We start from the raw sequence: 17,123 nt of genomic DNA, 5'->3' as shown, positions 1-17,123 counted from the left end.
AAGTCCTGATAACCTGAAAGCTAAAGCTGCCTCGCTCCTGGGTGTTAGTGTGACAGAGCCCTGGCTGATGTATGGCTCATGTGGCAGCTTGCAGGGGGTTGTGGTGGGGAGAGGTGCTACAGTTTGGGCAGAACTGGCCTCTGAGGCAGCAGAAGCAGCTCAATAGAAACCTCTAACAGAGCGACAGGGAGAAAACAGAATGGCATGCTGCAAAAATGTGAGGCTTAGGTCTAAGTTTAGACTTAGATCTAGGTTGGAGACCCAGGACGAAGGAGTCAGTTTAGCTGCTAGTCAATGAAGGAGTTTTGGTAGCTCTGAGCTTGTGAGGGACATCCTGGACCAAAAGTAGTTGAAAAGCTTCATCCTTTGATGAATCACCTCTGCTTATCACATAAAGCCATTAACAACTTCAATTGCTATATGAAAGTTTTTTATGGATTCAGGTTCCTTATCTAAAAAATAAATCTGTCTTCTTCAGCCAGCATCTTTGCTAATGAGTAATAGCCATGTTGCTTAATAGATTGCCTCTCCCTGAAGATATGGTAAAATAACAAAATGTAAAAGCCAAGTAGCATACAGTCTGAAACCAGAGCTGTCCTTACCTCTCCTGTGTTACCACCTACTCCTGCTCACAAAGCAATTCAGTCCTCTTGTGAACCCAGCTGCAGCATATAACTTTCAGAGTTTTATAGGTCTCTTCCATCAGCTGTCCATTGCGTCCCAACATCTCTTCTGGCCAAATGGGCAGAAAGATGTGTCTGCTAAATGCAGCAAAAGTTGTTGCTGCTCAGAGCAGGGGGAAGCAGCAGCACCGTGCCCAGACCCTGCCTGCCATATTTTCCCTTCAGTTTCCTCTGCTTGTTCCAGCATGTTGCCAGGATACCTTTCTGCTCCAGCTGAATAAGCAGAATACTGAGACACCATTGGGAACAGTTTTGTGCCACGTATCAAACTGACTGATGGCTATAGCACTCCTGCATGGCAATAGCAGTCTGGAAGGTGGTGTGTGCCTCAGTTTTGTTATCTGCTCAGTGCATGTCAGAGAGACAAACAAAAAGCATATTTGTTTCTTGGCCATGGAGCAAGCAAAAGTGGAAAATCACTCTTACCTTTAAGGAAACATGAGCATTTCTTTTCCCCAAATGAACACATGAAGAACTGCTCTCAACACACATGGCCCTCTAGCCTGAAATAATAGCTACAATGCAGTAATTTCATGCTGAGGAGAAAAGAAGTGACAAATATTTCTTAACCATCCATGAAGGAGATTCATTGCTAATGAACCAGTGATGACCAGAGTTAGTGTCATTCTGCTTGCTGGGACGTGGCTGAACTCAAGCCAGTCCCATCCATATCAAGTTTTCCCCTCTGTATGGAACATTTAGCTGGCTCCAGACTTTTGTCCAAGGCCTCACAAGTTGTGAGTGTGTTGGCATTGGGATATAAGACTATCCAGATTCAGGGAGGAAGTGACATCCAGTTTTATCTAGAGGATTAATTGTTGGAGCTCTTACTAAAAACAATCACTCCCTTTGCTTTCTCTGCTAACATTGTACAAAACTTCTTTGATTATCCCCATATGTAAAACTACATGCACTATCTGACTGAGATGAAGCTTTTTTAGAAATGCTTTGACCTTAATAACTATGTCACTGAGGGGATTGTGCCTCATTAAGGGAAACACACAAATCCCGTGGTGGAAGGCATTGTTGATGAACCAGGTGTGGTTTATTGCTATTAGCAGAAGGTACCAAGTGAGGAAAGGAGTTTGTATAGATGTATTTTGCTCCAGCTTGCTGGTTACCAGGATGTGCTGGTGTTGGAGATGAGCTGTTTCTGCTAGTTCTGATCCCTCATTTATTTTATGAGGTAATGTGGATCAATGACAATTCATAATATAGAACCAGATTAATATAAAATTAAATGTCTCTCTCCAAGATCAAATCCCAAGGTTAATTTTGTTCTCATTATTGTTATTTTATTTTGGTTAAAGAATGATCAATTCATTAGCAACATGTGTGCAGAAAATTACATTTAAACAAATGTGCTGGAAGTAGAAGTTTAAATTTTCCTTAGTGGGAAAAAAAAAAAAAAGAAAACATAATGGATTTGGTCTTATGAGGACAAATGTTCAATTACTGAGTGATGCTAGATGTCTGTCCCCCCCAGTAAGAGTTAGAAGAAACAGCAACATAGCTAGAGCCCAAATAAATCACAAGGAAAACAGCCCCATTGGTGTTTAAAAAGCTTTCACCTAACAGTTAAGCTCCTATGAAGCACTGTTGAGAGCAACAATATTTTTATTTAGCTGCCAGTCTTGGAGAAAGGCAATAGAGAATCATTAACTACAGGAGCAAAAGAGGCCTCTGCTGGGTCATCAAACCACATTCCTTCAAAATCAAGAGAGCTTGGTTTATTTGACCTAGTAAACAGAAAACTAAGGCGATATGATTACTCTCTGCAAACAGAATAAAGGCATACACCAGGGAGTGCAGACAGCTAATTAAACTGCAGGACAAAGCTGGCACAACAACACATAAGCTGGCCAAAATACTTGTAGGAAGGAAATTAAAAGGTAATTTCTAGCCATTAGAGGAATGAGTTTTTGGAAGAGCTTTCCCATGAGAGTAGTTGAGGAGGGAAATAATTAGTTTTGAGATGTTATTAAAAGGATTATAAAATGCAGTTGTTAGAGATAAGATGAATACAAGAATACGAGAATAATATGCACAGTATTATGTGGGACCAATAGATTTGTTAGGAGAAGATCCATAAGGCATCTTGCCATACAGAGAAGTACTCACATGAACTTTAAGACTAAGCCAGACTATTAAAGACTTACATTTTCATTAGTGAAATTTGCTAGGCACCTAACTTACAGTTTTTAAGCATACTTAGAAATATCATCAAGTTGTCAAGGCTGAGCAGCTCAACATCTTTTTCAAACATAGTCTTGATTTCTTACACAACCACACTTCAGATACATTGTCAAGTCTTCCTTTTTTAAAGCTGAATGAAGAGTGACTGATTAGTGCACTTGTCTGGCCATCCCCTTCCCCTGATCCCTGCAGTCTGTCCTGTCTTATTAAACTTTGTTTCCAGCTCTTTGCCTGGGTGAGAGTCTCTCTTTTTTTGTGTGTGTTTGGATGGGACTGTATGGGGCTCCATATGCCAGCAACTGGTGTGAGACCATGAATCAGAGGACTTTATGTGTCTGGGTTGCAGATGGAGGGACCAGAGTGCATGTGCCTTGTGTGTGCATGTCAGCATGTGCAGTTGCTAAGACACATCAAGCTGGACTATCAGTGGACAGAAGAAAAGATTTGGGAACTGGGTATTTGAGCAGCTGTGATCCTGGGCTAGATACTGAAGAGAGCAGAGGGTCTCAGAGTTTAATAGTGGAGGAACCAGGAGGTTTAAGCAAGCTATTGGGAAGCCCACAGTGTCTGGGACTTGGCTATCAGTGAGACCCCAGGTCTGGCCTGGCTACCAGAGAGACCAGCATATGTGTCAGCACATGAGACATCTCGGACATTAGTGGATCCAGTGCTCAGATACGGGGTAAACTAAGCCTACCTACTGGGGTTCCAATGTGTCTAAGCAGAACTACTGGAGGGCTCCACCTGTACTTCTTTTCTATCAAAGGTCTTTCATCCTGATTAGCCAGAAAGGGAAGCAGGATGACATTTTGGTGCTGGCTGTGTTTGCCTGTGTTGTGTTTTGTCTTTGTACTTTGATGTGATATGTGCCTGTGGGGAATACGTGTTTGTCCCTGGTATGGCCAGACATCAGGGCGTAGAGCCCACTAGATAGGACAACTCCTAACATGAGACACTGTGGATATCTGTCCATATTGCTTTTTTTTTTTTTTTTTTTTTCTTTATTTGCAGGTCAATGCCAAACTGGACAGAAAGGTATGATGTGCCTTTGCTGGCTGTACTGGAGAATCTCAAAACCTTAAGTATTTCTTTATTATTTCCTGACAAGTTTTCTAATGTTGGTACTATAGCAGGTCTTGTTACTAGAGAAATTATTTCTTTCATTCAAGTTAGAATTTTGCTGCTGTGACAGTGGTATTTGTTACCAGCCAGAGACATTAGCAAGAGAAGCAAGCTCCAACTGTAATAGTCAGTAATTTTGTGATGAGACATCTCTTGATTACTTCCTTTTCACATCTGAGTAGGTTGAAGATAGATATTACCAACATTTATCCTTCCTAACACCACTATACCTGGTTTCTTAACGTGTATTATGCTTATGAATATATATGAATAAGCACATTTCTGTGTCTGCTTGCCTATGAATCAAGTCCCATCACAACTTTTTAACACTTTGGGCAATTTAAATCAAACTTCACAAAAGGGCTGCAGTTTCAGAGATACTAAAGTCTTGCGGATTTTGTGTGGCCAAGCAAAGAAGAGAGATATCTTACTGATACCTTCCCCATTCAGGAAAAAAAACACACCTATGTGATCTCACACCTCACCAGTGATTCCGTACCAAAAGGCAAGGACAGGGCAAAGAGTGATATTGCAAACACACTTTATTCAGGAATCTGAGATTTTCCCACACTAGACACAAGGAAATTCACACCTCAACAGGGTATTTTTCTCTCTTATGGATTCTCTGGTATTTAATAAGCTCTGACAGTATTCTTAATTTAAATCAGGTAAGATTTAATTGAGTATGAGACAGCCTTTCCTTTGGAAGCCAAGCTTTATTAACTTTGATGGTTTCCAAGCTATTTGTTACATGAATTCCCTTGTGAGCTGGGCACTCCAGTGTTTTCTGGCCAGGAATTTCCTCTTTCATTGCTGTTCAGGTATTGATTAGCAAAAGAAATCTTAACTTAGGATCCATGCTTATCAGTCAGATAGCCCCTGATGCCCCATCAAATTGTCAGATAACAATTGACTTCTGAACGACATCTTCTTGCATTAAGCTGTTTGCAGCCAATCTCCAGACCAAGTATATTTTCTATCATTTTTCTATGAGTGGTTTAAGACACCAAATCCATTTGACAGTATTTCAAACTGCCACCAGTCTATCTGTGAACAACAACAAAGTTTGTTGAACGAGTTACTGTTTCAGGCTGTCTTTAAACTATCAGCATGTTGATGGAGCAAGTCATATTTCATGTGTTCATCTCCCTTTCACAGCAAAATGTGTGGACATTGCCTTAAGTTCTTGTACTGATGTTACCTATACTCAGATGATGTATCCTAATTTTCTGGATCAGAAGTCTCGGGAAGTGATCGAGTACAGCTCTGAGTACATTCTCATCAGTGTGCTGCACAACTTGCTCCAGGGGGAATGTAATCCCGATCTGAGGCTCCTGGGCTGCTCAGTGCTGGCCCCACAGTGTGAAAAGGACAAAGTTAGAAAGCCCTGCAGGCACGTCTGTGAAAACCTGAAAAAAAATTGCCTCCCTGCTTTTGATGCAATAGACATGGCTTGGCCCTACTTCTTAGACTGTGACCGCTTTTTCGCGGGGGAAGAAGAGGGATGTTTCGACCCACTGGCAAAGCTGCGAGGTAAGGAAGGAAGCTCTGCTGACACATCTTAGCCCTCTGCATGGAAAGGGTCTCATCTCACTCAGCTTGACAAGTCTATGGCACAAAACTTCTCCGCTTGTCACCTCAGCTTGTTGTCTTTCTAGGCATAGACATCTGTGATTCATTTTGTTCCACCTATTTTAAACACTTAATTGAACTGTGCTCAAGAAGCATCTGTTTCTCTAGGTGTTTGGGCTGCCAATGTACATTTAGATAAGCCTGCTATGTGTGATAGTGGTCTGTATATTTAAAACATTTCATTTTAAAACTGAAACTTTAATGCACTTGTAAATTCATGACTGACAAGCTAACAGCTCATTAAAATAATCTCATTAGTGATTGTGACAGATTTTTGTTTTGATGAAGCAGATCCAGATAGCTGAAGACAGATGAATTTCATAAAAAAATGAATTTGATTCACCAGGCTCAGAGAAAATTCTATACATTTCGTGATTAAAATGTGCTAAGTATGCTAAAGGCCAAATTATTACTGAAATTATCTCTCAGTGTGCGTATGCATCTTTTGCAAAGAAACGATACTACAATAAACAGTGTAGGATGTACTACATAGATTTAAGGTTGTCATTGCAGCTGTATTTTCTATAATTCTACTACTGAAAAAGTTATTTTGTGGGAAAGTACAGGCATTCAGACAGTCCTCTGAGCACCATCGTTTTAAACACTGTGTTACAATTTGCCTTTGCAGGACAAGTAGATGTTGAGGAAGATTTACCTTCGGACTTGCCAGCAACTTTTATTCAGTTCAAACACCATTCGTACTCCCAAATGGTGAGCACACTGAAGAAGACTGCCTCGAAGTGCTCCCATATTGCAACAACTTACAGCATAGGTCGCAGTTTTGATGGGAAGGATCTTTTTGTGATTGAGTTTTCAACCAAGCCTGGACACCATGAACTGCGTGAGTTACATCAGTGTTGATCAGGTTGCTTGAGGGAACACCAGATTATCCATCTGAATGAAAGCAGGTTAATGGGATATCACTTACACTGTAAAAAGCACTAATTCAAAAGCATTTCTCCTCCTTTGTGTTCCTGAATGATAGCGATAGCTGATGATTCACTGCAGGAATTACAGTCTGGTTGTAATTTCCTAATTTTATTACCTCAGTTTATGACCATCTTTGACGTTCCGTGTTCCTACATGCCTGACCATGTATCTGGTTGCAGTGTTATGGCTATTATTTATTTGTGCCCAGAGTAGAAAGATGTTTGGATAATTTACTGACCTGCCCTCTCCATCATCTGTCACTTCCTCAGTCTCCTCTGATTTATCACTGTACTGTCAAACCCTACACACTTCCCCCAAAAAATGCCTGTGCCCAGTCTGAACATGGTCCTTCACATCCTAAAATATGTACACCTTGTGAGAAGACCTCAGAAACAGAAGGACATTGACATCAGAAAAGGGCAATGCAGCACATAAAAAAATCCTCCTGACCAGAGATTCAAGTCAGTACAATACCTGCCAGTGTAACAGGTGAACAATACCAGGAATTTATGTTGTGACATCACAGCATCTGAGTACATTTAGGATATGAGTCCTCAGAACTTTACTGCAAAGGAGAAGAGTGATGTTCCCTGTTTCGCAGATTCATCACTGAGATGACAAGGGCCAGATTTTTTTAGGTTCTAGATTCTTCAAAATACAGAACAATTTACTGGGGAGTAATAAGTATAATTTTTCAGTTATCAGCTCCCAGCTCCAATATTGTATGTAACTACATCTAGTGGCTATGGCCATTGCTGCACATCAGGAGCCTCAAGTTACTCCTCGTCAGAGAAGACAATAAACTCTGGTTGTAGCTTTGTTTACTCTCAGCCAAGCTGTCTTGCAAAATATCTCTATAGACTTGTAGAGATATTTTGAGGTGCCTTTAAACTTCATCAAGATCCAGATAGACTTCTTTACTATAGTGAAGATCTACATTACTAGATTACTAGGTTTCCTAGCCATTCATCCTTCCTGTCTTGTGTAAAGAAAATAAGTTGCATGTGTCATTTTAAAGCTAATTCTCCATTTGTCAGGAAGTCACATGGCCTATGAGTTAGGCTTTTAAATTAAAATAGTAATACGGCATGATGAAATACGGTAATTTAACACATTACCTAGCATTTCCTTCTAAATCTGTTGCTTCATGCTGCTCAGAACATCACAAAAGAGGGTGAAAATAGCTCTACAGCCGGAGATTTTGCCAGCCTGAGCAAGCTGGCATAATAGGTCTGTGCCAGTCCTCCTTCAGTGTCTAGTGCTCAGGGCTGGCTGGGATCAAAGACAAAGATGAAAGGATAGACAAGAAAGGGTGTCTCCAAAGCGAATCTATTTTCTACTTTGTATTCATCTCTAAGGAAGGATGGAAACTGAGAGAATAACTCTGGGGAATTGTGAAGTTATGTGTTTCTAACAATTTTATTTGAAGGCTATTTAGCCTAAAAGCCACTTTTTATGCACGACTTAATTTATCTTCCAAACAGAGGGGTAATATATTACACATCTGCAGGTCATTCTAGGATCTGTGACAATATAAGGCATTGAAGCTGCTCAAGGTAAGTGAAAGTGCCAGGGGAGTATTTTGTTCCTTCCCAGCCATGGCCTGACATTTCTGTATGCAGCATTCTTTGTTCACAACTAATGATGAGTCCAGCAAAAGCTCAGAGCAGCAACTGCCTCTTATAGTTTGGGATCCTGAAAGTATGGACTTAATTTATTTCACACCGTTTAATTTGTCACTGAACTGACTCGTAATGGAGAGAAATTCACCTGGAACTGGTATGCTGTTTACAGGAATGTATGCATTAAATTCCTGTAAATAAAACTTTCTAACTCATCAGTAAGCTATTTGGGTCACTCTGCTTTTGGAAGCTGTCCGGGTATAATCATATTGAAGCATCTTATTACTTCATATCCCACAGTCAAGCCAGAATTTAAGTACATTGGCAATATGCATGGAAATGAAGTTGTGGGGAAAGAACTGCTAATATACCTTGCACAGTATCTGTGTTCCGAGTATCTTCTTGGGAATCCTCGCATCCAGACCTTGATTAATAACACCAGAATTCATCTCCTACCTTCACTCAACCCTGATGGGTATGAACTGGCTGCAGAAGAGGTAAAAAACTTTTTATAAGGAATTGTTCAGTGCTTCTTGTTTCTAATATCTTCCATGAGAAAGGACAAACTTGGAGGGGAGTGTCAAGTGGGAGGGAGCATTAATAATGGGCAGCCAGAATCCCAGGCTGGCTTGGTAGTAGGTTGCTTTCCAAAGATGATGTGAACAGAGCTAAGAGGAAATCAGAGCAATTATTATCATTTTTGCTGCCTGCATGCGATGACGTGGGAATCACTGTTACTTTTTCACACATTTAACACTCTCTTTTGTCAGTTCTAGAACAAAATGGCCACTGACTCACTTTAATGACTGTTATATTATTTGATACAGAAATGTAATTTAGTACTGTGGAATAACTATTCTTCCTCTTGTAGAAGAGCAGGTATAATAAAAGGTTAATATTTTCTGTCCTATGATACTTTAATAATGGATGGCAGCTTTCAGATACCAGCTGGTGTCTAAAGGATGCTTGTGAAAGCAAAAGTTCTGTTATGTGTTACCTGGCATTCTTTTCACCTCACTTTTATCACTGGCACCATTTTTATTAGCATGAATACAGGACCTTTTTCTTCTGTGTTGCTCACATGCTGAGCTCTGTCTATTGTATGAGTCTGAGGTTTTTGCATTCTTGCGTTGGAGCATCAGCTGTATTTTCTTTTTCTCCTTTTGCTAACCCACTCTGCATGCTGCTCTGTGCGGAGCAAGAAACTGCTGTGTTCCTCTCATGAGTCACATCACTGGTGAGTGAAATGCTCCCTGCATGCTGGTTAGTGTCTTAGTAACCACAGGGATAAAAAATTATTAACAAGTGTGTTTTTTTAACAGTATATACTTTTTCAGTGTACTTCTTTTAAAACTTCCCCTTGATTGGCATGACATTTTGAATTATTTCCACAGTGATATTTTGAGTCAGGTGGTTATTCTGAGATTGTCTTCTGTTTTACAAATTAGGGAGCTGGTTACAATGGATGGGTCATTGGACGACAGACAGCTCAGAACCTGGACCTGAACAGAAATTTCCCCGATTTGACATCTGAGGCTTACAGAAGAGCTGGGATTCCTGGAGCCCGCCTTGACCACATCCCCATTCCACAGTCCTACTGGTGGGGTAAGGTATGAATTGCAGATTTTATAAATCACATATACTACATTTCAGCTCCAGAATTAAGAACCTGATCTTGTTTGATCTGAAATTATTCTATGGTAATCAAGTAGGAATAAAGTAGGAATAAATTTGATAGACTCAGAACTAGCATGAAAAATCCTGGTGCAGGTCTGGCCGAAGAGGCAGGTGTCACATATCACTGGGAAAATGTGTGGATAATTTGGATTTTTCTATTTCAGATTAAAAAAAAAATACTTCTAGCAGGGGTCACAAGTGTGTAATGATTCATCGTTAATGATTAAAACTGCAGTAGGATGTTAAAAGGCTTTATGGACTTGGCTCTCATTGCACTAAGTTCTGCAGAGGTTTGACGCAACAGTGGTTTTTTGCCTTGGAAAACATAGAAAACTTTTGTGTGAAGTTGTGTGTCACCAGCTTTCCACAAAAAATATGTTTATAAATTACAGTAGCCAGCTGGAGCATTGGAAACAGCCTCTCAGGCAGCAGTGATGCTGGAAGGGAGCGAGGCTGCTGCCTCCAGTCCCAAGGAGCAGGATGGAGGCAATACTGGAGGGCCTTGCACTCATCATCACTAACCTTCAAGCAATGTGATGTCTAGGAATGCAAAGCCCCATCCTACCTGTGTCCCTGGAAGTCTGGCAGCCCCTGATACTGGCAATTTACATGGGAACTTAGTTCCTCTTAAAAGAACAACACAGGAAGCCAAATCAGTCATTCTGCTATTTGAAGCTCCTCTTTACTTCTGATTTTAAACTACTTTACAAAGCCTCAGATAGGTGAGGAACAGGATTTTTTCAGCAGCTCTTTTATTAGCAGAAGGTTTAAAGGACCATACTTCAGTATTCTACTCTGCTGCAGATGAGCTCATATGAGGCCAGGTCTAAACCCCAAAGGCATCTCTAATGCTGCCCCAGTCTTTCAGTGTCCCATTTCACAGTAGTGAAAGCTGGATAAAAGCATCTCACTTTCCCAGGGGAATGTGCGTATGAAGATGCCAGGCTCCCTCCAGCCATATATGCCCACTTTCTCTCTGTGTCCAGAGTTGCAGGGTTGAAGGACAAAGCAACATTGAGGAAGGATAAACATGGCTTTGGCTCCTCTGGCCAGTAGCCAGTATGAGCTGTGAGCTTGTTCCCCACTGTTTCCCCATAACTCTCTGGATTTTTAAATTCTAACATTCCTACTCCCTCCTCCAAGTCGTGCTTCTGCCCTGGTGTTTCTAATGGCCTTTGAGATGACAGTGGTAGGCAGTCACTCATAGAAGTCATTTTTACAACCATATATTTAACTTTCTTAGATGCTGTGCAACATCATAGCAGTTTATAGAGGGCTGGATAGAGGCAGCCTAACCTTTTCCCCCACAGTTCCCCCATTGATGTGACCAGTTCTGCCCCAGATACAGCATCAGTCACATTGGGGTGTCTGTCACCATAGGCAAGAGACCAAGAATCCTTGGCACACAACCACCCTCTGTCTGATCTACCCCAGTGAGTGCAGACCCTAGGGTATAAATACATCCCTTCTCCTGCAAATCTTCTCTTGTTTTTGAAAAGGGATTGAAATAAAGTGATGGTGCAATGTTTCATTCTTCCTGGCACCCAACCTCAGGGAACCTCTAAATGTTCTCCTGACCCTGAAGTGGGTCCTGACCTAAACAACAGCCAAAGTACCTCCAAATATATATTCTTTGCAGCACAAATGAGAAGAAGAATTTGCCTGTGACCTAGATGGCACCACAAAAATCTCCTTGATGACTGCAGTTTCACATGGTTCAGAAACCTGGCAGTAAGCATTCTCACAGCCTCGAGTCCCTCTCCTCTGCCTGTGGTATCACAGGAAAGCCAAATCAGCTCTCCCATAATGAGCTTCAATTTTGTCAGACAGATGAACTCGTGACTCTTACAGTTGTTGGCTTTGTGCATGTAAAAGCATTAGATTGGATGTTTCAACACCAGCCTCTCAGCTTTCATTTACTTATTAGTGTTTATTACCTGCCTTATTAAAGTAATTATCTGAGTATTGCAGGGCACTGTATAAAGATCAGAAAATGGAAAGTGAGCTCCCAGCCAATCCCATAAATTCAAGGAGAGCTCCTGCCTCGCCATGACCCTTGCTGTACAGTGTGTTTTTTCCTCCTAATATTACAAATTATTGTAATAAGTGTTCTGAGGGCTCAGACTGAGAGACTTCAGGCTTAATCTGAAATGAAGTCAATTAAATTGGCTTGGTTCAAACAGAATTTGGAAGTCTGTGCCAGTGGAGGTTGGCATAGCCTTTAGAAAAATGAGTCTGATTGCTTCTAAAAGGGAAAAAAAAAACCCTTTGAAAGCCATGGAGACAGTGACTAATTGCAGTATAATCAACAGAAATGAGATTCAGGTTTTAAAATGGTAGTGGCCATTCCCTGTACTGATTCAGAAACAATTGAGCTGTTTTCTAATTGTGTCCCAAATTGTTCTTGAGAGATGGATACTTAAAAATTGATCTCCTGTGACTAAAAAGCAAGAGCTTTGATTAAAAAAAATAATAAATCAAAAGCCACAAAACCCACATTAAAGGAAAACTCTATGAATAGTCAAAGGCCAGAGTGACACAGATAACACTCAATATTATCCAGTGGAGCTGAACCAGGATGTGCACATTTCAAAGCCTTAATCACTGTAAATGATGTCACTGAAATGCTATTAGGATAAAAGTAGTGACATTGAAACTCCTGATTTTCCAGAACATTCACTTCAATAAGACTTTGGCTCTGTGATGTAGCAGTGTCTTGTGGCTTAAGGTATCTAGTGAGCAGGTTGTCTGACTGAGGGGAGGCACTTTAATTTAGGAGCACTCTAAATAAAACCATACATTTTACCCTTGCCCACTGAACTGCAAAAGCAACTTAAAAATCTTCTTATTGAAGACTGAGACTGCTGCCTGAAAGCAGGGCTCATTCTGGTGTCTGGCTGGGCAGTAGGACCCGGGGGACCTGCAGACAGGGCAGGGAGCTGCTTAGATTTTGGGGTAGCATCTTCCTAGGGATTGCTGGTGCTGCAGGGTTTGGGGTATGCAGGCTTGGCTAGAAAGCTGCCCCATGGAAAAGGATCTGAGGGTGCTGGTTGACAGCCAGCTGAGTATGAGCGAGCAGTGTGCCCAAGTGTCTAGGAAGGCCAACAGTGTCCTGCCCCGTGTCAGGAATAGTGTGGCCAGCAGGAGTTTGGAATTGATCATTGCCCTGTACTCTGCACTGGTGAGGCTGCATTGCAGGTTCTGTGTTCAGTTTTGGGCCCCTCGCTACAAGAAAGACATCAAGGTGCCGGAGCATGTCCAGAGAAGGGCAACAAAGCTGATGAAAGGTTTGGAGATCAAGCCTTTTGAGGAGCATCTGAGGGGTTGCTGAGCTTGGAGAAAAGGAGGCTGTGAGGCCTTATCACTCTCCACAACTACCTGAAAGAAGGTTGTAGTGAGGTGGGTGTTGGTCTCTTCTCCCAGGTTATAAGCAATGGAGCAGTATCAAATGGCCTCAAGTTGTGCCAGTAGTGGTTTAGCTTGTATATTAGGAAAAGTTTCTTTACCAAAAAGGTTGTCAAGCACTGGAACAGGCTGTCCAGGGAAGCAGTTGAGTCTGCATCTCAGGAGTTAGGTAAAAAGACACGTGGACATGTTGCTTTTGGACATGGTTTAATGGTGGACTTGGCTGTGCTGGGTTAACAGTTGGAATTGATGATCTTAAAGGTCTTTTCCAACGAAAACAATTCTATGATTTTACCTTCTTAAATCGTTCCTGGTAAAGCTCTATTTAGGCATGACTTTTCCTTGAGACCCTTTGCTTTCTGCCTCATTGTTGGGACCTGCATTACAACCATGGTGTACTTTGGCTTCATAGTGTTTTTCTCTGCTCCACACCTAAATTTTTGCTACCTACTGCATCCCCAAAGCTGTGATTTACCAGTAGCAGAATAGAGACTGATCCAAAGACAAAAGGAATGACTATTATTGTAACCTTAATATATAGATGGCTAGGTTGGTTGGTTTGGTGTTTGTTTGTTCTGTGTTTTTTTCCCTGCATATTTCTGTCTTGATTCACAATTACTAGTTATTAGCCACTCTGAGATCCTGGCTGGATGATTTTCTAACAGCTGATGGAATCAAAGCAAAGAGTGATACACCATTTTAACAGCCCTGTATAGACTCTGGACTAAGTCTGTCATAGCAGATTTTGATTATGTTTTTTAAACTTGCATATCGGCACTTGTGTGAGGCAGAGTTCAGTTTAGCAGCCTCTACTTTCACCTACTTTTTTCCCTGGTAACTTTACAAGCTGCAGGGAAAGGACTCACCTCCTCCAAGGTCACCGGCCTGTGTCTCGGCTTACAGGGACTGGCCACCAGATGACACTGTTACCCCTAAGAATTAACTAATGTGAGCAGGTAGGTCCCTGAAATTGCTCCTCAGAAGAAGGGGGTGCAGAAGCCTCCGGCATACCGGGGGTAGGTGGGTACCTGAGTATCTGTGGGAGTTCAGTGGCCGCTCTCTTGGCAGCTGTTGCTGAGCATGGAATGTCAGAAAGACAAATTTAGGGACCTACCTGCAGCAGTTCACTGCAGGTAAACTGCAGTTGTTGCTGTGCTTTGTATGCATTAGTTTTCATTTATTTGCTGATGAACCTGGGCCAAAAGATAGCAAATGAGATAATGTGTTTCCAACAGGCGCTGAGGATTACAAATTGATCCCTGTATCCCAGTGTTTTCATCCAAAGTCAATCCTGCTGATTCAGAAATTAAATTATGTAAGGAGTTTGGTTTGCAAGTAGTGCTACAACACCACAATTTTTCAAGTCTAAACTACTGCCATCATCACTTTGAACTGCTGAAAATGTCACTGTAATTAAAAGTTATTATTCTGTCAAAGGTTCTGTTTACTTTTTTTTTTTTTTCCCCCCCAATTTTTCCACAGTAAACAGTGTGTCTCATCTCTTCCCTGGAGCAAAGTGATACTCTTCCCCCACTAACCTTTGGGATGGAAGAGTCCAAAAGCCTCATGGTTCTCCTGTCTGACACCCTCTTTTCTCTGCTGAACTCCATCAAACCCCTTTGGAGCTGCGTGACTGCTCACAGAATTTTTTTTCTCTTGGATTTCAGGTGGCCCCTGAGACAAAAGCAGTCATGAAGTGGTTGAGGTCTATCCCATTTGTGCTCTCTGCCAGTCTCCATGGAGGTGAACTTGTTGTTACCTATCCTTATGACTATTCAAGGCATCCTATGGAAGAAAAAATGTTCTCCCCCACACCTGATGAGAAGGTAATATTGGTTTTGCAGGATTAGCATATCAGTATGGACCTATGGACATTTTGTCTTTTAACAAGTAACAAAATTATTTTTTTTTATATTGTATATATGTGTGTATATGTATGCATGGATATATTAAATATGTAATCTCATGTTTAAATATAATGCATGTACATACACATATTTGTAATATGATTTATACACATTTCATATGCTTTAAAAAATAGGTTCACCGACACACAATCAGCTTAATCTGTAAAGATTTAGCCATGTTTTGTGAGGCTAGATCTGATTTAATAAGGCCAAAGTTAGGAAAAGCCAGGCTTTTCCTATTTAAAGAGTGAAGGCTATGATATTTTTACCACTTATTTCCAGAAGAAAAGGGACAAGCTTGACCAGCAGAATTATTCTGTTGAAATCTGTAGGCCAAAAAAACCCACCATATGGTGGCAGCCTTGTTACGTTTATTTCAAATCAGATGAACGGGAATGGTTTTTCATTCTCTGTCCCTGGAAAATTCCACATTTGGGACTCACTGTAAATCTTCTGTGAAATTTTTTGCCATCTTTCCTATTTCCCTTTGGTTTCCTCAATCTAGTATTCATTGCTGACATGCCCACCAGGAGAACAACTAGTTTTTCAGCCCTCTGGTGTATGTTAAAATTGTCCCTGGTCTCTTAAGAAAAAGTGGTTCATTATATAATGTACAGCAGTTGAAAATATTCAGAAGTTGATCTTTGACTTGAAGCAGCCATTATCTTTGAGCATGTCTCTGGGCTGATTTCTTCTAAAGTGACAGCTCTCACAAGCACCTATTAAATATTTAAATATTTATGACTATTAAATATTTTCTATATAAATCTGTTTTTTTGAGCTATATAACATCTACTGACTATACCCGTGTGATGATGATTTAGCAGTGAAACAGACAAGGCACTGCACAGTAAAAAGCCATGCAAGAAATGTCTGGTGCGTGGTAATGAAAGCTACAGAAACTCTTGGTGAGGACTTGGGGAGAAGTGTAAATTTGTGCACCTATATCCCATCACCTGGCTGGGAATATCCTGATTAACATGTAGGTGATGGAGGAATATGGCCATGTGTACCTTATCCAGCAGTTCACCAGTGGGATGGAAGCACAGCAGTCCCTCCATCATCCCCAGTTAGGGAAAGCACGTGAGTCCTGAGCAAAGCGATGCAGTCACACAAAGTGCTCCATCCCAGTGCAGTGCACAGCTGGGCAAGCCCTGATGGCATCCCTGGTGTGTGACAGTGTATGACGCAGGACCTCACACCAGGGGCTGCTGCATACTCAGTGGCTGCAAAGCCTTGGAAGATGGCTCCAATCATAGAGAGGAGGGCTAGGGATGTCCTGAATTAAAACCAATTTTTCAGATGAGTCAGCATAGGAACCTTAACAACACTATCAGTATCACTTTGCATTTTGCCCAGAAAGTTATAAAACCTGTACCTGTGAAGTGATCTGCATTAAAGTACTGTCATCTGCAGCTGCTGCTGCAAGGTACATGCATCCTGAAATACAGCAGGTTCTTTTAGCTGCCATACACTAGCCATAACCCTTGTTCTGACCACTGACCTGTCCAATTTGCTGTGCAAGGGCAAACAAGGCAAGTTTCCACCCTTGGCTGCGTTCCAGGGTGAAATGCTGTGGTGCAGATAATGGCCAGAAATTAAAAGTCATATTCTGCAAAGTACATTCAAACAAAGTTGCCCCATTTGAACATGCATCTGGGTGCATGGATCTGGGTGTGGATCCAAGACACTGTGGATTTCAAGCCTCTTTAGCCTGCATCACAGCCTGGGCTGCTGGTACCTGCTGGGACCAGGGAGTCTCAAAGCTGGACAACGTCCTTATACTCACATTCTTGTATCTGGTTCAGCTCACCAAATCCAGAACTTTCCTTTTTTGTTTTTGTTTTTGTGGAGACAGATGTTCTTCACAAGCTCTTGTTGCTTTATGTTTCACAAGAAGCTGGATTGGTGCCAGTGTTCAAGGGTGCAGAGAAAGGTGTTCACCAAAA

At 41.4% G+C, this 17,123-nt stretch overlaps 1 protein-coding gene across 1 annotated transcript in view; it reads left to right on the top strand.

Moving 5' to 3' along the window:
* Window positions 1-17,123, top strand: part of CPZ (carboxypeptidase Z) — a 35,169-nt gene that overhangs the window by 9,601 nt on the left and 8,445 nt on the right. The window contains exons 2-7 of the mRNA XM_010000274.1: window positions 3,891-3,914; window positions 5,160-5,534; window positions 6,262-6,474; window positions 8,486-8,682; window positions 9,634-9,795; window positions 14,935-15,093. Of these exons, the coding sequence (XP_009998576.1) occupies window positions 3,891-3,914; window positions 5,160-5,534; window positions 6,262-6,474; window positions 8,486-8,682; window positions 9,634-9,795; window positions 14,935-15,093 (1,130 nt within the window). The remainder of the gene's footprint in view (window positions 1-3,890; window positions 3,915-5,159; window positions 5,535-6,261; window positions 6,475-8,485; window positions 8,683-9,633; window positions 9,796-14,934; window positions 15,094-17,123) is intronic.

This window comes from Chaetura pelagica, unplaced genomic scaffold (genome assembly GCF_000747805.2).
Source record: "Chaetura pelagica isolate M959 unplaced genomic scaffold, ChaPel_1.0 scaffold116, whole genome shotgun sequence".
NCBI lineage: Eukaryota > Metazoa > Chordata > Aves > Apodiformes > Apodidae > Chaetura > Chaetura pelagica.
Note: the sequence above shows the minus strand (reverse complement) of the source record. Positions and strands in the feature narration are given on the sequence as shown.